The sequence below is a fragment of the Myodes glareolus genome, chromosome X, assembly GCF_982192425.1.
Source record: "Myodes glareolus chromosome X, mMyoGla1.1, whole genome shotgun sequence".
NCBI lineage: Eukaryota > Metazoa > Chordata > Mammalia > Rodentia > Cricetidae > Myodes > Myodes glareolus.
The window spans coordinates 116,842,388-116,866,554 of NC_142053.1; the positions used below are offsets into that span (position 1 = coordinate 116,842,388).

At 38.7% G+C, this 24,167-nt stretch overlaps 1 protein-coding gene across 3 annotated transcripts in view; it reads left to right on the forward strand.

Moving 5' to 3' along the window:
* Positions 1 to 22,697, forward strand: part of Ppef1 (protein phosphatase with EF-hand domain 1) — a 119,168-nt gene extending 96,471 nt beyond the window's left edge. For all 3 annotated transcript variants that reach the window (XM_048440607.3, XM_087902855.1, XM_087902856.1), the window contains 8 exons: positions 862 to 1,011; positions 4,309 to 4,458; positions 7,444 to 7,629; positions 9,584 to 9,726; positions 13,716 to 13,822; positions 18,646 to 18,809; positions 20,734 to 20,818; positions 22,097 to 22,697. In XM_048440607.3, the coding sequence (XP_048296564.2) occupies positions 862 to 1,011; positions 4,309 to 4,458; positions 7,444 to 7,629; positions 9,584 to 9,726; positions 13,716 to 13,822; positions 18,646 to 18,809; positions 20,734 to 20,818; positions 22,097 to 22,281 (1,170 nt within the window). In that variant the 3' untranslated portion in view covers positions 22,282 to 22,697. The remainder of the gene's footprint in view (positions 1 to 861; positions 1,012 to 4,308; positions 4,459 to 7,443; positions 7,630 to 9,583; positions 9,727 to 13,715; positions 13,823 to 18,645; positions 18,810 to 20,733; positions 20,819 to 22,096) is intronic.
* Positions 22,698 to 24,167: the final 1,470 nt, after the last annotated feature.

The window sequence follows — 24,167 nt, forward strand, 5'->3', positions numbered from 1 at the left end:
TCATACTTGTTTTTCTGTGAAAAAAAAAGAGCTAACGAAGACCAGATTGTTGCTTTAAGAAAGGTGATGGGCTAATTAGTTAGAATCTGTGCCAATAAAATAATAAGCACAGCAGGAACCCCTCACCATGATAGAATCTTAGATTTTCTTTTTCATTATGACTGTTGGATCAGTTTCAGCATAGCTATGAATATATTGCATTGCTTTAAAGGTACCCATCCTTGATATTTAATTCAGGCAGGCAGGCAGAGAGAAATTACCAGTATAGAGGAGGGGGTTTATACATGCAGGAAGCATAGCATCCCACATTGGGGATACCACATAGGGAACTACCAGAGTCAGAGAGAGAGAGAGAGAGAGAGAGAGAGAGAGAGAGAGAGAGAGAGAGGCACAGATGGAGCCAGAAGAAAATACAGATGAGAACATTTATTAGGCTTCATGAGAGAGAAAGGGCAAAGCCCCTCAGCTGTGGGGCATGAGGGTCGTCGGTAGTTATCTACTATCTTGCTCTGGGTTGATTGGTTAGCACACCAGAGAAATGGCCATGAGTTAGAGTTCAGGAAAAGAATTCCTTAGTGTGGGATCTGAAATGGCTGGTTTGTACACGAGAACTGTCATGTAGGATCTCTAGGGATTAGATCTGACATGGGCAGTCTCCTCCCCGAGGAAGACCCAAAAATGTCAAAGTATCAGCAATACAGGATGGAAACGTCCCATGCTAAATACTTGCTAGTTGATTCACAGCTCCCTGACAGTTTTCTTTGGCTGATATGAAAAACTTGGTTTTTGTCTACATATTGAGACTATTCACTTAACTAAACATATCAGGAAAATAAAACTTACTCAGGCTCTTATTTACAGCTACATGGAAGAAAAATCTTGCAAGTCCTGGAAGAAGTCTATACCTGGCTCCCAATTGGCACAATTATTGACGATGAAATCCTGGTCATACATGGTGGGATATCAGAGTCTACAGACTTGAATACACTCCACCACATACAGAGAAATAAAGTAAGAAGTACTATGTGCATGGATCAGGCATTTATAATGGAATATGCTTCTTTTCATCCGTCATTTTAAAGAGTTATGTGCTTTGATGGTAGTATAGATGAGAAAATTAGTAAAAGTCTGAAGAAAAGCTATGACTGTGTGCCTGATACTAGGTGGTTTTTCTGTATACCATGCATTTTCAAAAAGGAATCCTGTTGAAAATAGAAAGTTGGGATGCATTAGCACACCAGATAGTTTCTAAAAGTGAGGTTTAAGAAGTAAAGTTTACATGAATTCACTTACACTGAAATTGAGCACTGTTGTCTTGTAAGTATAAACTTCCTTGGCACCGAGTGCATTCCTGTTGTCCTACTGTCACTGCTGTGACCTCCATCCATTCACAGAATTTCCTTGACTGAAACCGTGCCCATAAAACAGTAATGGCTCCTTCCCTCTCCTTCTAGCCCTGATGGCCAATATTTCTTGTATGAGCTCTACGTAACTCATATAAGGAGACTCATACAGAATTTATTTCTGAATTACTATCCTGTCCCTTTATTTCAACTGAGCAGAGAAACTATCTTCAGATTATTTTAACTCTAAATAGTCACTCGATACAACACAGCCAGGACAGGAGCCTGTATAGACCCTCTCAGGGAACTGGCTCTGTGCTAGCTGTAGGATTCCACACCTACTAAAGGGTTGCTGGGCTGTACCTTACACACAACTGGAGCTATTTTCCTCCTTTACCAAAGGCAAACTGAAGCCCCAAGCCTAGAAGTAAACAAGGGGCTAGGTGGGCATGAAGACCAGTAGCAGCTATAGAACAGAGGGTGGTATGTGGTCCAAGTGGGCAACTTTAGCCACTGTCTTTACAGACCAATAGTAACTATCCAGTCATTCTGGGAAGGTGGAGTCTGAAGCTGGTACTTGATTTGATAGAGACAGAAATGTGATCTCAGTTGTACCTTGAGGTTTGGGACCCTCCATACTTTTGCACACATGTGAATGATAATATTGCCATCTTCTCGTTAACTTTTCACTGTAACCTCTAGGCTAGATAGCTCCTCTTTATGCACTCTCAAGACTTTGTGCATATCTTTCATAAGTTACCAAATTTAAGTAGGGAATGGTAATACTATTTTCTTACTATATTCTTATGCTTCTCCAATCTCTGCCAAAACCCCAGTACCTGAGATGTAATAAATATGTCTTATTTGTTGAATACTTCTTTAGAAATTTAAGACCAAAGCAGGGCAAAATAAAAATAGATAGGAATTTTCTTAGAACTTCTTTCCCTGGTCTATGGTGATGCCCCGAGGGGGGCAGTCTTCACCACGGGCAAGGCCTCAAGATATCAAAGTATCAAAAATACAGAATAAAAGCTCTAGGTGATTTAGCCTGACGGCTGCCTCCACTCTACAGTCATTAAAGGCATTTTGTAAGGTGAACATAATAGGAGTCAATGCTGAGAAATAAGATTCATAAAACAAAGGCTCTGGTTTCATAGTCTTCAAATTCCCAAACAGGAGTATAGAGAAGGGTAGTTAGTAGGACTCCCAAGAGAAGATGGTGCCTATGGTGGGCTAAGGAAAGCATCTCGATCCTAAATAGCTTTGAAAACTGCAGAGCTCCATGCTCTGAAGTGGCCATGAGGTCATGCCTAATGAGCCGATCAGAAATAAATTATGTGGACGTAATCCTGGAAGGTCTTCCCAGAATATTCTGTTCTGCCTAACACCTAAGATCATTTGCTTGGGGAAGAAAATGTAGGCTATGAACTAGTGATTAGTAGCTAAGATTGAGTTTCTAACCAGCTTTATGAGGACACTATAGAATAAGACTTAGTTTTAGTTTGGAAACATAAAAACAGAATTTGGTACCATGGTTTATTGGAAAAGCTAAGAATCTGCCACAGAGATGTCCATCACTAAACTGCAGCCACCAATGTAATAAAAGTAATATTTAAAGCTTTATTAAAGTATTATAAAAAGCATCTGTGGCCCAGTGAAATGGAAACAGCTCTGGTAGGTAAAGACGCTTGTTCCCAAGCCTAACAACCTGAGCTCTGTCCCTGGAATTTACTTGGTGGAAGGAGAGAACCAATCCCTACCAGCTGTCTTCTGACCTCCATTATGTGCTGTGGAGTGTGGCCCTCTCTCTCTCTCTCTCTCTCTCTCTCTCTCTCTCTCTCTCTCTCTCTCTCTCTCCCTCCCTCCCTCTCTCCCCCCCCCTCTCTCTCTCTCTCACACACACACACACACACAAATAAGTATAAGCCGTTTAATTGCTTTGAATGAAAGTATAATGCTTGGAGGAGACAAGAACAAAATTCCAATCTCAGATTATATAAGGCAGTCAAGTGGGCTTATCATGTTGTATTTTTAAACTATTTTCTTTTTGGTTTCTTCTTTGGTTTTCCAAGACAGGGTTTTTCTGTGTAGCCAGAGTTGTCCTGGAATTCACTTTGTAGACCAGGCTGACCTCAAACTCTCAAGAGATCCGTCTGCCTTTGCCTCCCAAGTGCTGTGATTAAAGGCGTGTGCCACCACTGCCAAGCTTTCCTTTGCAAAGAAACAGGTCTACAACTAGGCTTAGACAACATGATCAGTTGCTGACAGGTCTGGCTAAGAACTATACTGAATTTAGGTTGAAGAGCTTCCAAGTTTTCAACCTGTGTCCCCTGTGAGAACTTTCATGGACATGGATATGGGTTTTTTATCTGGGAAAATACAACAAGCAAACCAAAAGCATACCCCCTTTTTAAAGATGTTTCTGAGCCAGGCGTGGTAGCACACGCCTTTAATCCCAGCACTCAGGAGGGAGAGGCAGGTGGATTTCTGTGAGTTTGAGACCAGCCTGGTCTGCAGAGTGAGTTCCAGGACAGTCAGGGCTACACAGAGAAACCCTGTCTCAAAAAACAAACAAACAAAATATCTGTTTCCGAACTCCTGAAAGCCCCAGGTGTAGAGAAAGGTGCAGAAGGAGGCCAGTCTCTCCTATATTTAGCATCTTCAATTTCCTTCTACAGTGCCATGCAAAATGTCTAGCACCTACACGCGGGCCTCTGGGCTCTCTTAGAATTTCTGATGCGAATCTTTCCCCATAAGGTAACATCTTTAGTTGCAAAATACATAACATATTTTAATAGGCCCACCTTAGAGACATTAGTAAATTAACAGTGAGTATGAGGCGAGTGAGATGAAAGGGGGGCTGTACTTTTTCAGAGTTGAGTGTACACAGTACAGACAGATTTCTAACAATAACCAAAGTGCCTGCATACAGCATTTAACTAAAGCATGATTCTATGTTTTACAGATGAGATCTGTGTTGATGCCACCGATGTCAATCAATCGAGAACATGCCACTGACTTAAAAAATAAAGCAGATTCGAGCACCAGCGCCCCTGGGAAGGCTGAATCAGAATGGTCCTCTACGGAACAGCTAACAAAGCATGAATGGGAACAAGTAGGTAACTGAAACATTCACCAGAGTGGTAACATCCGCTTGTGATGATGTTGTCCCTTCCGAAATGCAGGTTAAAATGACTTCACCTCTGTAAGCACGATGGATCACCCATCTTCTCTAAATCCATCTCTATATTTTGCATATAACCAAGTTTATTTCAAGACTCAAAAAAGGAATCTAGAACTTATGGAATTTATTCTGAAAGAGAAACTCATTTCTTAAAACGGTTAGCCCTTGTGATTTTAAGTTCATTAAAAAATGAATACTAGATACTTCTTTGTTTTGTTGGTAATGACAACACGAAACTAGGTAAAGCAATTCACCTATGGTAACATAAATAATTACTGAAGAAGCCATTTGACTAGTACTTATTCTGGCTCGATAGAGTTCCAGCAATATGTATTTTTAAATGATTTATTTTTTTAATATTATAATAACATCATCTTCCTCTTCCCTTTCTTCCCTCAAACTCCTCCCATGGATTCATTGCTTTCATTTAAATTCATGGCCTCTTTTCCTTTAATTCAGTGGTTCTCAACCTTCCTAATACTGTACCCCTTTAATATAGTTCCTCATGTTTTGCTAATCCCCAACCATAAAATTATTTTCATTGCTACTTCATAATTTGCTTTTACTTTGTAAATTTTGCCGTTGTTAAGAACCATAATGTAAATATCTGTCTTTTCTAATGGTCTTACGAGACCTCTGTGAAAGGGTTGTTCAACCCTCCAAAGGAGTCATGACCCCCAGGTTGAGAACCACTGCTTTAATTGTTGTTGCATGTATCTATATTTATCTATCTATGACCTAAATAATGCATACATCCTGTTCAGTCCATATGATGTTATTTGTATTTTTTATAGTGCTAGAGATTGAACACAAGCTTTCTGTAGGCTAAGAAAGCACTCTAATAATACACTATATATGCTAGTCTTTAGTTTTTTGAGACAGGGACTTGATGCATAGCCCAGGTGGCCTGGGATTTGTAATCCTCCTGCCTCTGCCTCCCTAAAGCATGTGCCATCATGTTCCCCTCATATGTACATTTACTTTATGTCAATTTTGAGTATTCATAGTAGTGGTAAAAAGGAAGAAGAAAGATTCTGTGAGAATTTACTTTCATACACTTTATAATGGACTGCTCATCCATTATCATATATGTGAAATATTTTCTTCTATATATTCCTATATAGGGTTATGTACATAAAATAATGTATGCTGTACTTCAAGGGTAAGTTAGGATGCTTTCCAGATGAAATTTTACCTTTAAACTCTATGCTCATGTAGGAATTGAAAGCTTAATCCTTTCCTAATAGAATATGGCCCCTTATCTTCCATGTTTCCTCTTTTATTATACTGCAAGTCAAGTCACACACACAAAATGCGAATTCATTCTACAGGAGCCAGATATGATTCAGTTTGAAATACAAGTGTTTTTTTTGTCACAAGCACTAGAACTTAAAGGTGTTACATTATATTTATGTGTGTGTAGGGTACGCTTGTGCCAATATTGGAATTCAGTGAGAAGGAAGAAGGCCCTTGGGGTGATTCTTCTTTGGGAGATTTTAATTCTCACCTCAACTAGTCATCAAATACTCGCTGTCTGATCTGAGCCTGGTACAGAGTGGCTCTAATGCTGACCAGGTACTGATCCTTCCAGAATGCTTCTTCCCCTTCTGCTCTTCTTTCTGCCACTCTGTCTTCTCTCTCATTTATCTCCAGGTCTCCCTTTATATCAAGCCCATAAATGATTACAGAGTCCAATTTAGGGCAGCAGCAGTGTCTGAACCTCTTCTCAAAACCTGCTTTAAACTTACTAGATAACTAGAGATTTTCTATTGAAGGGACCTCACAAGATGGCTCAGCTTGGTGTACAGCCATGATGTCCTAACTTCATATCCCCAGAACTGACAGGAAAGTTGGTTGTGGCAGCACCCACTGCAATCCCAGCACTGGGGAGGCAAAGGCAGGTGGCTCTCTGGGGCTGGTTGGCCAGTCAGTCTAACTAAATTGTTAAGCTGTGGGTTTAGTGAGAGAGGAGAGTAGTTGAGGAAGACACCTGATGTAGACCTGGCTTCTACACACATAAAAATTCCAGTTGTGTGTTTTTTTCTCCAAAGAGACATGCAGATGTGGAGGGGCTGGGGTGTGGCTCAGAAGGATTATATTGGCCTAGCCTACATGAGGTGCTGGCTTCAATTCTCTGCACACGTAGGAACAACAGAGAAAACTATGGGAACTAGTAGACTTTTAGAATCATTGTCTATTAGAACCCTGACATACTCTGCAGGTTAGTTGACCCAAATGCCTGGTAGAGGGATAAACGGATTTCTCAAGGTTGTCACCCTTTAGTGATAAAGAGGTTTGCGAGTTTTTTTTAAAACCACTCTTTCTTAAGCTCTTATTACAATAGTAGTTTTAAAAATTGAGTCAAATAGTAAATGCAGATCAGAGACGCTACAACCTCTGATTTTCTGTGAAAATGTTCTTAGAAATTTAAGTCTTCAGTCCTGGGTATTGTGTGACCTGCATTTGCTTCTTCCAGCCACCAAAGGAAATATTAAGCTGAAAAAAATCATTGTGGGTTTAGAACACCTGCTGGAATCCAGTCAATAGGTGAACCTACTGCTGAATTGGAAAATGGGCTTATGGAGGCCAAAGATCAAAGAAGCTTTGGGGGATCTTCTTGGGGAAACATGAACCACCATGCCCAACTAAATTCAGAAGAGAAAGTAGTTCCTTCCAATAAACACTTATTAGATTTCCTTAATGTGTACAACAGGTCCAAAACCTGAGTCAGTGTTAAGAATACCTAAAACGTGGTCATTGGAAGGCACTACTTTCTCTTCTGAATTTAGTCAGGCATGGTAGTTCATGCCTGTAACACCAGTTACCTTTAATATTTCTGCTAAATAAGATGGGAGAGAAAAAAGACGATAGACTGTTCCTTGTAAATATAACCCTAATTTATTTTATTCTTCCAAGATTATTGACCTTCTGTGGAGTGACCCCAGAGGCAGAAAAGGCTGTTATCCAAATACAAGCCGAGGAGGGGGCTGCTATTTTGGACCAGACGTTACTTCCAAGATTCTTAACAAAAACCAGTTGAAAATGCTCATTAGGTCTCATGAGTGTAAACCCGACGGGTATGAAATCTGTCACGATGGAAAGGTGAGCTGGCATCATGACTGAAGTCCTCATAGCCATCCTTGCCACAGCCTGGTCTTCTCCACACTGTATTGTCCTACCTAAAAGGCCAAGCAATGCCTTCACTACTTCCGAACAGAAAATAGAGACTGAAGGGGCCTCACGCTTCCTTATCCTTAGAAATATTTGACTTCTTCCTCCATCTTCACTACTCCCAGAAGCAGAAATTCTGATGTGTGAATGTAGAAATTAGTCTTCTCATTATTATAACCAAGTGACAAGAAGCAGATTAAGGAAGGCTTTATTTTGACTCACAGTTCGAGAGAACAGTCACATGATGGAGAAGACATGGTGGTAGGCCACTTGTCACAACATCTCAGGTGACCACGAAGTAGAGAGAGATGTTGATGCTCAGCCGACATTCTCCTTACACCTTTTTTTTTTTTGAGACAGGGGGTCTCTATGAAGCCCTGGCTGTCCTGGAACTTGTTCTGTAGATTAGGCTGGCCTAGAACTCACCGACATCTGTCTGCTTCTGCCTCCTGAGTGCTGGGATTAAAGGCAGAAGTCTTCCTTTTCTCCCTTATCCCCTTTGTGTTCTGTCCAGAACCCGCCATAATAAGTGGTGGTGCCATCCATCCACATTCAGGCGAAATCTTCCTCCCTCAATTAATCTTTTCTGGAAATGTCCTCAGAGACACACCCAGAAGTGTGCTCTGCTCAGGAATGTGATCTAGTTGACAGATGAAATGAACCATCACAAGTGTACATCACAATTGTACCTCTTTCCAACCCAATACCCAAATACATCACTTTAAACCATAACAGTGACACTAAGTATTCTCTCTTCCTCTCCCTCCCTCTTTCTCGCTCTCTCTGACACACACATTCACACATACATCATTTTTTACTAATTGTAAGCCAGTTCTCACAATACACAGTGTAGTTCTCACAGACTGCACTTCTCCTTACAAAAGCATATCCAATCCCGTTTCTGCTCTTCTTTTGCACATTCCCTGGATAGGACAGAAAACACACAGCACGTTTCTTTCAGCTCATTGAGGAGGTGATCACTAGCAAGTTGCTTGCTGTGGTCAGTTTAACTACTGCCATCAAAATGGAGTGTCTTGTTCTCCAATTATCTCAATAATGCTAGAAGAGGTGAGGACTAAGAAACTGGTTCTTATCCTCAGCTGTCCTAGGATGGTTCTTTTTTTTTCTCTATCGTGAATAGAAGTAAGTAACAATGAATATGGAATCCTGTGGCATCTCCTTCTACTCTGATACTCTGATTTCTTGCCTCTATTAATTCATTTTTGGCTCATATTACCACAAGATAAATAAGCAAAGTATTATTTAGAGTGTATTTGTAATTAGAAAATAGCAGTGGTTCATCTGAAATGACATCCTTATTAGACCAGTACTGGATTAAACTCAGTTTCCTGTCACCAGCAAGTATTATCTTTCTATAATCTACCTACCATGCCTCCCAGGCTGACTTCTTCCTAAGGTAGTAGCCATAGTCCCATTATGTCTCTGTTCTTAAAACACTGGTTTCATACAGCTCTGAACCTTCTAAATCACTCAGCTTTGTGCAAAAGAAAAAACATGAGCTTCTAACCAAATTTTATTTTGAACCCACAGATATCACAAGGTAAGAAAATATGGAATTTATCTCTGTTGAAAATTAGAATTTATGAAACTAAACATTAAAGATAATTCTCAGATCTGGCACTAGAATAGTGTGTAGGAGCTCAGGGCCATACCTGGGGCATTGGACGAAAAGCTAGGAGTTAGTAATGGAGACACTGACTGGAGACTTTTCCTTCAAGGGAAAAGAAATATGAAATCATGTCAGGCCCAGATAATTTGCAGAGATTATGAGGGTTTTTTTTGAGAATTGAGCTATTTCTGGCTTTTATTGAATGACCTTTTGAGAATTAACTTAATGAACTTGATCCTCTTTTTCTTTAATCAGGTCATTACTTTATTTTCTGCTTCTAATTATTACGAAGAAGGCAGCAACCGAGGAGCTTACATCAGACTAAGTTATGGTACATCTCCGCAATTTTTCCAGTACCAAGTAACTAGTTCATCATGCTTGAGTCCTCTTCACCAAAGGTAGATAGCCCTAAAAATACTAAGGACTGTATTTGTGACAAAGTGGAACCAATCCTGAGTGACTAGGAGCAGCTTTGCCAGTGAAGTTTCTAGCCTTCGTTATTGAGTTATCTGTTTCTTTAATTCTTTTAGTTTGTGCTTCATGTAGTTTTGGCTTTTGCTGTTAGGTTCATTATCTTCTATCATTAAGAATCCCCCCCATCTCTAGATTTCAGTTACAGTTTCTAGCTACACTTTTTATCTAATGTCTATTTTGTCTCCTATTAGCATGCCAGTCTTCATTTTGAAGCCTCATTTGAGTCTCATGATCCCTGTCTTTTTAGTTGTTTACTTAATTTACTTACATATGCTATTATTATTCATATTTGCATCTGTCATTTTGTCTTTTTGATACATAGCCTACACTTTGTATTAGTGGGTTCCACATTGAAAATATTTTTTTCCAGAGTCTGACATCAGTTTGTTTATTTTAGCTATATTTAAGCACAACACAATTTTAGAGAAATAGTTTTCTAATGACAATTAACTCAGGCCCATGAGCATAACAAACTTAAGACATGTTTACACTGAAATTCTTTACAAAGTACATTTGGCTCCTCTCAAAAAGATGGGTACTGTTGACTCATAAGCAGTGCTCAAGATTTAGGGTCTAGAGAGAATGACTGAGCTAAACATAATGCTTATCGGAGTCAGGACTGGCCAGGCCCAAAGATGACGTAGAAGTCACTTAGACTGTTTTAAAGTACAAGTGATGTCTCTCACCTGGATGGATTCTGTGGCCCAGAAGCAATGCTCAAGATTGAGGGGAAAGTGTCTGGGATAAACTGAACTCAAGTTCTGGGTGATAAGGGTGAGCCTGGCTCTTGAAAATATTTTTTTTAAAAAAAAAATCAATTCTGTAAATGTACAGACATTTTTTGTTATCATATCACGGGGACTGATCTAATGAGAGTTCACCAAGGCCAGTTGGACTGGGACTGAACGAGCACGTGATCCAACCAGATTCTCTGAATGTGGCCGGATTCTCTGAATGTGGCTGGCCCGGAGTCTTTCTGAAAAGCCATTGACAATGACACTGGGACTTGTTTCCTCTGCATATACTGGATTTTTGGGATCCAGTCTGTTTGGATACTCACCTTCCTAGACCTGGAGGGAGGCGGGAGGAACTTGAACTTCCCACAGGGCAGGAAACCCTGACTGCTCTTAGGGATGGAGAGGGAGGAGGAGGGGAAGTGGGGGGAGTGGGAGGGTGTTGGGAGGAGGGGCGGAAATGGAAACTTTTATAATTTAATAAATTTCAGACAGTTGAAAAAAAATCAGTTCTGTAAATGTACAGACATTTTTGTTATCATATCCCCAAATAATATAATACACCAACTATTTATATTAAATGAAGAATTATACTCTATAAATTAAGGTATATAAGAAGTTGTATATCAATTATATGTAAATATGGTATCAGTTTATTTAAGGAAATTGAGAAGCCTTAGATTTTTTTATGTGACTGACACATAGCAACAAGAACCTGTATTATTGCTTCCAGATACAGAAGTTTGCATATTTTGCAAATATTGCTTGAGAGCAACACTCCTATGTACAATGCCTTCTGTCTAATTGTATGTAAACACAGATACATATCCACAGTGCAGTGTTGACTCAGCCAGGATCCACCTTGCACACATGCTTAAACAAATGACTATCAAACCAGAACTGTTGTGTCAAGGGGTCTTTCCATACACAGGTAGATAGCTTTCCTTAAGAGACAGAATTTAGGTAGTGCACATCTTTCTAAATGGTATCAGCATTGTTTGCAAATGACAGATTCCAGTGTTCCAACTTAGGGGTTAGTTCACTGTGACCCAGGAACTGGGAGTGGAGCCCCTCAACATGCCTTTAAGTTAGGAAAGAAGCGAACTCATCAAAACATGGGGAGTCTCCTTTGCTTCCCTAAGAGCAAAAGTCACAATGAAACCAGATCACTTTCTTCATAAAACCTAGATGATAAACCCAGCAATGACCACATGACAAAATTAGGATCATTCAGTTTCTGAAAATCTTTTTGTTTGTTTGTTGAGTCAGGGTTTCTCTTTGTAACCCTGACTGTACTAGAGAAAAACCCTAGATTTTTTTCATTTCTCTTTTATTCTTTTTTATTTTAATTTAATTTATTAGATTGTTTTTAAAAAAAGGCCAGTCCAAATTCCCACTCCCTCCCCTCTCCCCATTCCCTCCACACACCAAGCTTTAGATTTTTAAAATCCATTTTGTCTCTTAGAATCTACACTCTGTGAACACAGAAGACGTCTGTATCTCAGGACTCTTCTGTTCCTCTGTTCCTCCTTCAAACTCATTTTTTTTATAAAGGATTGAGGTAGAAGTTTATGTTGAGGTAGTTAACTAAGTGTTCTAGCATCGATCAAAAGATTTTCTTTTCTACAAAATTGTTCTACCTCTCTTGCCATATATGTTTTTATAATAGTTGGATCTATTTTTCAAAGTTCCTGTTATGTTCTACTCATGTACATATTTTCTTTTATCACAGTCAGAATGGCAGAGTTTTTCTGTCAGGACTGACAGTTTCCCAATAAATGCACAGAGACTTAATATTAATTATAAATGCTCATCCAATAGCCAAGGCTTGTTGCTAGCTAGCTCTTACAACTTAAATTAACCCATATTTCTTATCTATGCTCTACCATGTGGCAGTACCTTTTTTTTTTAATATGGCATGTTCATCTTCTCTCCTTGTCTCCTGGCAACTCAAACCTCCTTCTTCCCCGTGCTCTCTTTTTGTTCGTAAGTTCCGCCTAACCTCTACCCGCCGAGCTATTGGCCATTCAGCCCTTTATTAGATGAATGCGATCAACAAATATTCTCAATATACAAAAAGATTATTCCACGGCACTAATGTAATGGTAAATTTTAGTATCTCTATGGATCTAATCTTCATAGGAAGTAGAAAAAGACAAGATCTCCTGAGTAAATTGGGAGCATGGGAACTATGGAAGAAGGTAGAAGAGGAAGGGGGAGGAAGGGAGAGGAGTAGAGAAAAATATATAGCTCAATTAAAACAATTTAAAAATCTTTTGTATCTCATATAACAAGTTCCTTTTATCAAATAATTATTTATTTATTTATTTTGGTTTTTCGAGACAGGGTTTCTCTGTGGCTTTGGAGCCTGTCCTGGAACTCACTCTGTAGACCAGGCTGGCCTCGAACTCACAGAGATCCACCTGCCTCTGCCTCCCGGTTGCTGGGATTAAAGGTGTGCACCACCACTGCCCAGCATAATTATTCAATATTCACATGAATCTTTCAAATTCTGGAAAACTCTATCTGTAATCTTTTTTTTAAAAAAAAAAAGAAACAAGAAAACACTTCTTGTGGCTGTTATAATTGTTGACCCTCTGAGAATGTGAAACTGGATCGTAAATAAAATGCCAAATAAAAGAAATGAACAAAATGGCTGAGCATGATGGCGTATGCATGTAATCCCAGCACACAGGAGTCAGAGGCAGGAGGACTTTGGATTGTAGGCTAGTTTAAACTCTGTTTTAAAAAGAATTTTCAGGTCATCAAGATGGCTCAGCAGATAAAAGCACTTGCAGTGCAAGCCTCGTACCTTCTGTCCGAGCCCTGGAACATACATAAAGGTATAAGGGGAGAACCAGCTCCACAAAATTGTCTTCTGATCTGCACACATATACTGCACACAACCCCCTCACCATATCAAGTTGTCAAATACAAAACGTAAAATGTCTAAGAAATGAAAAAGGAAAATATACAAATAATAATAGTAATTTTTCAAATGTTTAACAAATCTCCAAAATGCATACACAAATATGCTACATTTACTATCTAGCAATATAGTATGTATAAACAGACAATTTATTTAATGTGGAAACTGGTATGTGGTAACAGCACATTAAAATTAAGTAGAAGTTAATGATTTATTTAAGTTTCACTGAAATGCTATTTTCTTAACACAGGGTGAGTGCTATGGAATTCAGTGCCTTCAAGATATTGAAAGAAAGAATGCTTTCACGAAAAACTGATCTCATCAATGCTTTCCAGCTCCGTGACTATAGGAGATCAGGTAATAACTTATCTATCATTTCTTAACATTCTGGCTATATACAAAGCAGATTTTCTTTAATGGGATTTTAGTTCTTTGTTGCTAGAAAGGAATGACAGAAAATAAAGAATCCATTCACTAAAAAATACCAGAATGTATTTCCTTTTCAGTAAGCTTCTTTGAATTTAAGAAACTAACAGCCCTGAATTATGACTTCTCTTCTGGTTGCCTGTGAAGAAACAGATTCTGGAGAATGCAGAATCATAATCTGTTTGTCAGCTTCCCAGTATCTTAGTCTCATGACTGCCATTCTTTTGAACAATTATTTGAGCCTGGTATAGAGGCATATGCCTGAAATTCCCAGACTGAGGCTAAGGCAGGAGAATTATGAGTATGATGTCAGCTTGGGCTACACAGAGAGATTCTGTCTTTAAAAAGTACAGTCATTAAAGGTGAACAGCCAAACAAACCAGGCTCCCGCAGGGAACCCTGACTGCCCTTAAGACTAGAGAGGGAGGGTGAGGTGGGAAGGGGAAGGTGGGGAGGGGGAGGTGGGGAGGGGGAGGGAAAAGGGAGGCGGGGAAGAGGTGGAAATTTTTAATAAATAAATAAATAAAAATAAAGGAAACTGAGCAAGAATCTTCACAGAGACTTGCATTATAATTTGTAGATCCAATAATGACAGTTAACATCTATTGTAGAAGAAAATTTCAATAAACTTGTCAGGTTGATGAAAATGAATGGATTATCATGGTAAATGTAATTATTACCTGATATCTAATAAAGAAAATTCTTTTCAAAAAAATGTACAGTCATAACAAAAAGATGATTGGAACCATGTGTGGAAGCATGAAGCAACAATTAAGCACCAAAGGCTAGACTGTCCTGGCATGAAGGTTAATGTTGCTCTAGCAACCATCCTGACATGAGATTCTAGCACGGTCGAGAGAAAAGATGAATTTTGGATTTGTGTGCCTTCAAAGTGACTAAATAATGTCCCCAACTGCATCTTTGAGGAGAACATCCTTAATTGTAGTCACTGGTGTATTCAGAGGTTAGCATCAATTAGTGTGAGCTTGCAATTAAGGACTGACTACTAAATAAATGAGGTGAGCCGTGCCGACTGAGAGACAGGAACAAAGCCCAGCAAACAACAGAGCTAGTTTCTCCCAAGGAAACCAGCTGTGGGAATTGTCAAATACAAAATAGAAAATGCCTAAGAAAGGCACGGATGAGAACCCCGGATATGTGTTTGAAAGATCTGAAATATGATATGATTTGAAGACGAATCAAATACTTACAGCACTATGTTTATTAAAATAAAGAGGAAAACAGCGCTGGTGCTGCATACCTGTAATGCCAGCAGTTGGCAGGTGGTGGCAGGAAGTCAGGAATTTGAGGCCAGCTGGGCTACATGGGACCTGGCCTCAAACCAAAAACAAAACCCAAGAGAGTGAGAGAGTGTTCATAATGAATGTGTTAAAGAGAAGGTTAGCATCAAGAATTAGATTGAGAGCTAGGAACTTCCAAGGCTAACCCAAACTGCATAGTAACCCCAAGGCTAGCCTGATCTACCTAGTCACTCACACCCCATCTCAAAAAATTACTATGGACAGCAAAAATGAACAAAACATATAGTCGGGATCCAAGTATACCGTATATCAGGATACCAGGAAGGAAGACTAGAGAGAGTGTAAGGGAGGCAGACTATATTTAACATGATAATGCCAACAACTCGTCCAGATCCGTGACAGATTCCTAGCGATAAACAGGAACAATGGTTCTCAACCAGGATAAATAAAATTAAATCTGCACTCGCATTCACTTGGAATGAAGATGATGCGGAGCACCAATAGGGAAGAGGGCATTCAAATACAGGCAGAGAGGAAACACAGATTGCTAAAAAGACACAGCAGTTAGACTGATAGACTAATCAGCAACTGAGAAAAAAAAGTCAGTAGATAGCGGATCATATAAACAAAGATTGAAAGTTATATTTAGAAAAATAGCATGAAAGCATTAACAGAAACACAGCTGGAACTACTCTGTTAATAGCAAACAAAGTAGATTCCGAGGAAATATATGTTACTATGTTACTAGACATGAAAAGGGACACTTCATGATAGCAAACATTTAATTTGCCACTTGAATTTGTTCTGCATGTTTATATTCCTACTGATACAACCTCAAAATATGTGAAACAAAACCAACAGAGCAATGAGCAGAAATAGAAAAATTTGCCATCATAGTGGGAGATTTTAATATTCCTCCTTTAGTAACTAAAGAGACAGACCAAAGAAAATACCCTGACAAGTGCTACATAAAAATTCCTTTTGGTGGCACACGCCTGTAATCCCAGTCAGCACTCGAGACAGAGGCAATGGAATCATTATTTTGATGCTAGCCTGTGATATATAACAAAACACACATGTACACACACACACACACTTTTGGAAATGAGAAATGTACTTCTGGATAGTCCTTTGATCAAAGAAGAAATCATAGCAGAAATTAAAATACTCAAGCTGAATGATAATGTGAATTCACATGTCAAGTTTACAGAATACAAATTAGAGAAACATTGGTCACTTTGAATGCATCTATTTTAAAAGATGAAACTGTTATCAATTAATAAAAAAATAGTTCTTTGAAGAAACCGGTAAACTTGATAAAACAGAGAGGGGGGAGCAAGCTAGCACTCAAATTAGAGAATACATATTCAAGTACAAATAACCAAGAGTAAGATAGAAAGAGATGCTATTATGGAATTTATAATCATTAAGATCATTAGATATATTATGAAAATTTATCTAGCAATGAATTAGAACTTTATATCAAATGGACAAGTCCTAAAATAAATACATCTACACACACATTCTAAACAGAGACAGAAATCAACCGAAAGGCTTAATGACTGTAACTGTTAAAAGAAACTGAATCAGAAAAATTTGAAAGTTTCTATACCAGCTTCATTCAGCATGGCAGCAGGCATTTAGGAAAACAAGAAAGTACTTTGATCCCCTTTTCTAGAGAACAGGGACAGAGTATTTTAGGAGGTCAACCTAGCCTTTGGGCTTGAACCTAACAAGAATATGGAGAAGGACAATTAAGGGCTGATCTTATTGATAAATTTATATAAAAGATAAATGAAATAGTCAAATATTAGAATATCACAGCCAAGTTTGGCTTTTGTGATGAATACTAGGAGCTCCAACTGTTTTGTCCTTCCAAACCCAGTCAGTGTAGTTCACTATTTTAATAAAGATATCCTATAATGTACTTAAAAACAATTATTTGGTATATTTAACCCTGTTTTATGGTTTAATTTAATTTCATTTAATTTTTTAGGTTTTTCGAGACAGAGCTTCTCTGTGTGTAGCCCTGACAATCCTGGAACTCACTTTGTAGATCAGTAGACCAGGCTGGCCTCAACTCACAGAGATCGACCTGCCTCTGTCTCTCAAGTGCTGGGGTTAAAGGTGTGCACCACTACAGGCCAGTTTATTTAAAAATTTTGAGACAAGGTCTCTAAAACAATCTGGCCTCAAACTCCCTGTGTAGCTGAGGATGAATACCTGAACTGTGGATCTTCCTGCCTTCACCTCTTCTGTGCTGAGATTATAGATTTATGCCACCATGCTCGATTTATATGGTACTGGGGATCGAACCCAGGGCTCTGTACATGCTAGACAAACACTCTACCAACTAAGCTCCATACTGTGACCTGGTTTTATGGTTTGTAAAAACATTTAGACAATTAAGAATAAGTGTCGAATGTGGTGGCTCATGCCTATAATTCTAGCACTAGGGAGGTGGAGGCAGGAGGATAAAGAATTCAACGACAGCTTCAGCTACATATTGTATTCAAGGTATGAGCACCGTACACATGGTACTCAGACATACATGCAGGCAAAACATTCATATACATAAAATAAGTCTAAAAATTAAAGAGAAACTATATATACATGTATTTATATATATAAATATTTATATAATTAGGAAAAACACTAGAAATAATAAAATTGTTTATTCAGAATCATTGAATCATTGAGTGCTGGACATGGTGGCTCATACCTGTCAGAAAGGATGGAAGGAAGATTGTAAATTTGAGGCTAGCCTGAGCTATATAGTGAGTTCAAGGCTAGCCTAAGTTATATATTGAGATTCTGTCTCAAAAGCCAAGGTTTGGCAATATAGCTTGGTAGAATGCTTGCTTGTTGTATATACTAGGTTTCATCCCCCAAAAAAAGTTGCCTCAAATGAATATATATCTTCAATAATCAGAAAAATAAAAATATTTATGGTTTAGAAAATTACAGTATAATATTAAATCAAAAACAGTTGAGAAAATAGGTAAATGATATGCTAAAATATTAAAAATGAAAGTAAGTCTCTCTTCTGTGTTTTCAAATTTTCTATATTACTTTATGTATTAGATAACGGGAAAAGGGGCTTTCTTTTCTTTTTCTTTTTGTTTTTTTGCTTTTTGTTTTGCTTTTGTTTTTGTTTTCTGAGACAGAGTTTCCCTGTGCAGCCTCAGCTGTCCTGGAACTTTCCCTGTAGACCAGGCTGGTCTTGAACTCACAGAGATCCACCTGCCTCTGCCACCCAAGTACCTGACTACAAGGAGAATTTCTTTCATGTGACAGTAATATTTACAAAACAAAAACTTTCTTTACTTATTCTTTACTTGAGGTGCTAGAACCTCGTCAGACAGATCATGGAGGAGAGCAGGGGGCCCTCAGTCCTCAAAACCCCAGGCTTCACTAGCTCTGTGAAGGAGCTTGCGCTTTTATTTTGTCAAATTATGTACCAATCATATGGGCCTTTGTTGTTGCTGTTAGGGAGGATTTCATTGGCGCAGTGGGCTTTTTCTATGGAAAGCATTTTGGGGCTGAACTTACCATGGAGATCTCTGAGTTCACACCTGGTACACATAGACCAAGATGGAAATGTTGACTACATGTCCAGCTTCCAGGATATCCACATTGAAAAGCCTGTGAAGGAGGTGAGTGGTATTAGTTCCAGCTAAAAATCTGGCTCTGTCAAAACACCCTTCGGACAACCTCTAAGCAACTTAGTGCTTTCAAAAGTTAGGGTTGGAATTATCTAATGAACGCGAATGACAGTCTCAAGAAAGACCAGAAGGAAATCTCCGGAGAACATGGCGAGGAGGTTGGGAAATGGGTGTATTCTCTGTAGAACAACCAAAATTAAAAAAAGCAAAAGCTTTGTAAGCAAATCTATGTCAAATCTGACATTCTTAGTTTCAGGTGTTGTCCAGGGCAGCTGTAACATCACAACAGTCTCTCATGAAAAATACCACTCAAATACTCAACATGCATGTACAGACTTGCTGACATGCCCTAGAATATGTCTTAAAGTATTAGAAGATATAAAATATCTTATTAAAATGACAATACCACAGGGACACTGATCAGATCCCATCTAACTAGTTAGCAATTCATTAGTAATTAGTTATAACACAGCAGATGGGAACTAACACTTGGGTGATCATTTGTAGGGAAGATGAGAACAACAAAGAGAATCATGTAGACTAGATGGAAAATATCTCTAGGAAGAAGGCCTTGGATGGTAGAGATAGTTTACCACAGTGATTCAGACCATAGGCTTCAGCACAGAGGGCCTAAGATCCAAATATCATTACCTGACCTCTGGGAAAATTGCTTTATCTTTTTCTTTTCTGCCCTTATTCTCTAAGATTATAGAAGATGAAATGGAACAATTCCTGTAGACTTTTTGGTCGATTTCTAACTGTTATTTCCTGCTATTGTATTGAGTCTTTGTCCCTGTAGAACACGTGGGCAAGTCTTTAATAAGACTCAAAGAGGTTAGGCCAAGGGACAGCTTCCTTCTCATATGTGAATTGGTGGTCTTAAGACCTAGTTCAGTGGTAACGCACCTGCCCAGCATGCTTATGGGATTTATCCCTTAGCACCATAAAGAGATAAAAAAAGAAAGGAAAATGAATTTACGAGGCTATTTTGTATCTGTTGCATTTGCTGAAATTATTCTGTATTGTTTTTTTGGGGGGGGGTGAAAACCTGTTAACTCAAAGAGACAGAGAAAGCACCCAGCCGACTACTCTGTCTCCAACAAGCCTCCTCAAACTAAAATATCCCTCCCCTCTATTTCCTGTGCATCTCTCTGTTCATCCTCCTCACTCCCCTGTATTCTTTATTGGTTTTTTTTTTCTGTTTACTTCCTGTGAACTGGTTACTTGCTCTGCCTCTTGACCTATGGTTGACTTTATTTAATCCTGTTTACTATATTCATGAAGGAGGCTCTTGGATGAAAGGTGTGTGCTAGGGCAGAGGGACACCACAACTAGAAACAGGTTTGTCCGGCAAACAATGCAATCTCCGGGTTCACAGTGTGATCAAATGTCCTGTAATATTTCTTTCTTTTTATCTAAATTAAAAGGAAAGGACTTAACTCTAACACAGCTCAGCTATTTACAATAATGAAGGTATTTCTGCCAAGCTTTCTACAACGTACAGCTTGCTTGCATTTGGTAGTCTTTTTTCTTATTCAAGCTTGTGGGAACTCATGACTTACATCCATGGAACCTCCATAGGACTGAACTAGGCCCTCTGCATGTGGGAGACAGTTGTGTAGCTTGGTTTATCTTAGGGGTCCCTGTCAGTGGGACCAGGATCTATCCCTGGTGCATGAGCTGGCTTTTTGGACCCCATTCCCTATGGAGGGATGCCTTGGTCAGCCTCAATGCAGAGGGGAGGAGCTTGGTCCTGCCTCAACTTAAATGTGACAGACTTTGTTGACTCCCCATGGGAGGCCTAACCCTTTGGGAGGAGTGGATGAGGGGTACATTGGGAGGGAGAACTGTGATTGGAATGTAAAATGAAATTAATCCCAAGTATTCTAACACTTAAAAAAAATCTTTATTCTAGATGAAATCTACTCTACTTGAAATGCTGTACAGATACCGATCTGACCTGAAAATCATATTTAATGTCATCGACACGGATCACTCAGGTAAGTGAATGTTGATTGGCTCAGGAGTAATACTGAACATCGATTGGTTCAGGAGTAATACAAAGCAAGGGCTAGTTTGTTTCTTTGAGTTCAGGACTCAGTTTTCATTGATTTCATTCTTCATCCAACTTGAGGAAATGTAAAGAAACAAATAAACGAGTATTTAATATTATTGGTCATTTAGTTTGGTGACAAATTCTGTACTGGAGACCATAGAGTTCTCCAGAAGCCTTTATAGTCATTGGTCTCACTGAATAACTCCTTTATATAAACCACCAGCAGGGATGAGAAAGATAGCTCACTTGCCCTTGATCGTAGCCACAAGACTGAGAATCAATTAAAGATAATTCACTTTCTGCTTTAGTATCGTAGTTAATAGGAAAAGAGTGCTAATTTTGTTTAAGGGAGTGAAAACTCAGTTTTGATTTAGCTTTAATATATGATTATTGACTTTATAGCTTAAAAATGCAGGGCTGGGAATATAGCTCAGTTGTAGAGAGATTGCCTGTTGTGTATGAGGCTCTGGGTACCATCCTCAGCACCCTGTCCCTAACCTCTGTGCAGAGACATCTGAGTGTGAAAAAGTATCAGTAATGATCCAGGAAAATAGATTATTGCACATAAAAACAGTACCCGTGGGTTTATGAGATGACCCATCAGGCAAAGGTGCTCACTGCTGGCTGTGGTGATCTGAATTCAATCCCTGAGACTCACATGGTAGAAGGGTAGAAGGGGGAACTGACTCTCAAATTGTCCTCTGACCTCAACATGTGCAGTATGGCTTAGGCTACACATGTACGCGCACGTGCACGCACACACACACACACACACACACACACACACACACACACACACACACACATACACCACCACCACCACCACCACCACCACCACCACCACCACCATCATCATATTGACTCTAGGGGTACTTTCTCCTGCTTTGATGTTGGTATCTCTTCTGCCATCCTTCTCTGTATCTTGTATCCTTAGATTTTAGTTCATAGAATTTCTACATCACTTTTGTCCATATCCACTCACTGTTTCTTCACCTGTTACTCTTTTTGGCATTAACATAGTCCCAGGATCCTTGGTAGTTGCAGTAGTTCATACTGTTTCTTACACATATGATCTTATTCTTCTGTTTCCTTCAGTATTTTGATTCTCAGGCATGTTAGTGAGTTTGTAATTGGGACTATTCAATCAGTGTGCCTTCTCCCCTATTCTTTGGGGTGGGGGGGTCTTAACATTAGCACTTAACTTTCTCCTGTTTTCTTTTAGGTCTAATCTCCTTGGATGAATTCCGGACTATGTGGAAACTTTTCAACACTCACTACAATGTTCAAATTGATGATTCCCAAATTGATGAGCTTGCCAACATAGTGGACTTCAACAAAGATGGAAACATAGACTTTAATGAATTCCTGAAGGCTTTCTATGTAGTGCATAAATATGAGAAGCCGTAGAGCCATCTTGCTTAAGATGAACAAAACCTTCTCCCAGCCTCTTTGTAAACAGCTGACCCCCACTTCTAGTCTTAACCAGGACCTTTGAAATCCATAGTAATTGGACAAAGTAGACTCTAATTCATAGAACAAGCAGATGCACAGTGTGTGTGTTGCAGTCCTTAGCAAACCACTATTGGTAAGACTAGGTTAAATAATCTGTTGATGGGATTTACTTCCATACACTGCCTGTGATGAACTGGACTTGAGCCTGATGGTTTTAGATCATACCTAACCAGGAGACTGGAGCAATTTGGAAGCATACTGGAAGGAACCCATAGAGCAGGAGAGAAAACTATTAGGTATAATATCTATGAGTGGCTGAGGATAAGAAGAATGCTAAACTATTATTGAAATAAAGCATTTCCATCATCAAACTGTCGTCGTTTTTGGAGATTCCATAACCAGCAATCTTCAGTTGGTGGGGGACCACCTTCAGGGATGAGGGTCATATCAGAATCTTGAGAGAGACTGTGAGAGCAACAACAAAGCCCTTATTTTTTATGTTTTTTGGAATTATAAAATAAGTATATTCAGATTGAGCCCTATAATTAATATGGTTTGACAACCTGACTGATAAGACAGGGTCTTGGTTATATATACTACAACTTACTCTGCTGTTCTGATTGCATATCAGACAATTTCTGTCTGAAGATTAGGCTATATTTCATTATTTTTACAACTTTAGAACTTCAAGATCGAGAAACAATCCAGATCATACAAGTCTGCCTATTACATATATCAGAAATAGTGGATGAATTGTATTAGATATCTTTTGAAATGAATATCTAAACTTGTAGAAAAGCAAAAGAAACTCCCAGAGGCAGGAAAACAGTATAATGGAAATCATGGTAATTCTAGCATCAGACAAGATAGGTATTAATGCTGTTGTAAAAATGTAATTTTCACCTCAAAGAACAAGTGATAATTTATTTAAATATGTATGATCATGCCCAGAAACCTATATTACCTCTAATTCTATGTTCTAACATGGCAACAGTTTTTTATAAATCTTTACAGTGACAGAAAAAAAGAAAAGCATACATCAAAACACATTAATACATTGGTAGAAACATTAGTTATGAGGGTTATAGCAGTGTGTGGAAATCTCCATCATAGGCCTCACACAGTATAGGAGATACTGTTAGAGTGGATTGATGGAAGCTAGTGGCTTTCTAAATATAAAATGTTTGTTTCATTAATTTTTTAAATTAAAATAAAATTACATCCTGTTTCCCTTTTCCTTTCCTCCCTATAACCCCTCCCATGTATGTCCCCTCCCTTCTCTCTCTTGGATCCATGGCATTCTGTCAAACTTAGAGATGGGCAGTGAATGCCTTTTAAGGGGACTGAAAATAACCCAAAATAATTTGACTTGGGCTGAGATATTTTAATTTTCCGTAATCACAAAACTAAGTCATTTAACCTTGTATAATCTTTAACACAGGTGCAGCTCTTTTTCCCTCCCCTCCTGGGAACTTCAGTTCACAATACAAAGCATATTATTGCGAATTTTAAAAAAGATTATTACTAAATGCAAAGGGAATAATTCACCATGAAGAAAAAATAATTTGGATGTATATGCATCTAATCACAAAGCTTTAAAATTAATACAGAAATTTGCACAAGTGCTAGGTTAAATTGATAGAGAAAGCTTTGTGATATCTTTGTCAATAACTTGTTATGGAAATATAAAAGTATGAAATATTGGACAGTCTAACTAACCTGATGCATCATGTGAGTATATATATGAATGCATGTGTATATACTATGTAGATATGTGCATGTGCAAACATTTCTGGAACTCAAATCAACTTTTGAAATGTAATTTTTAAGATCAACTCTAA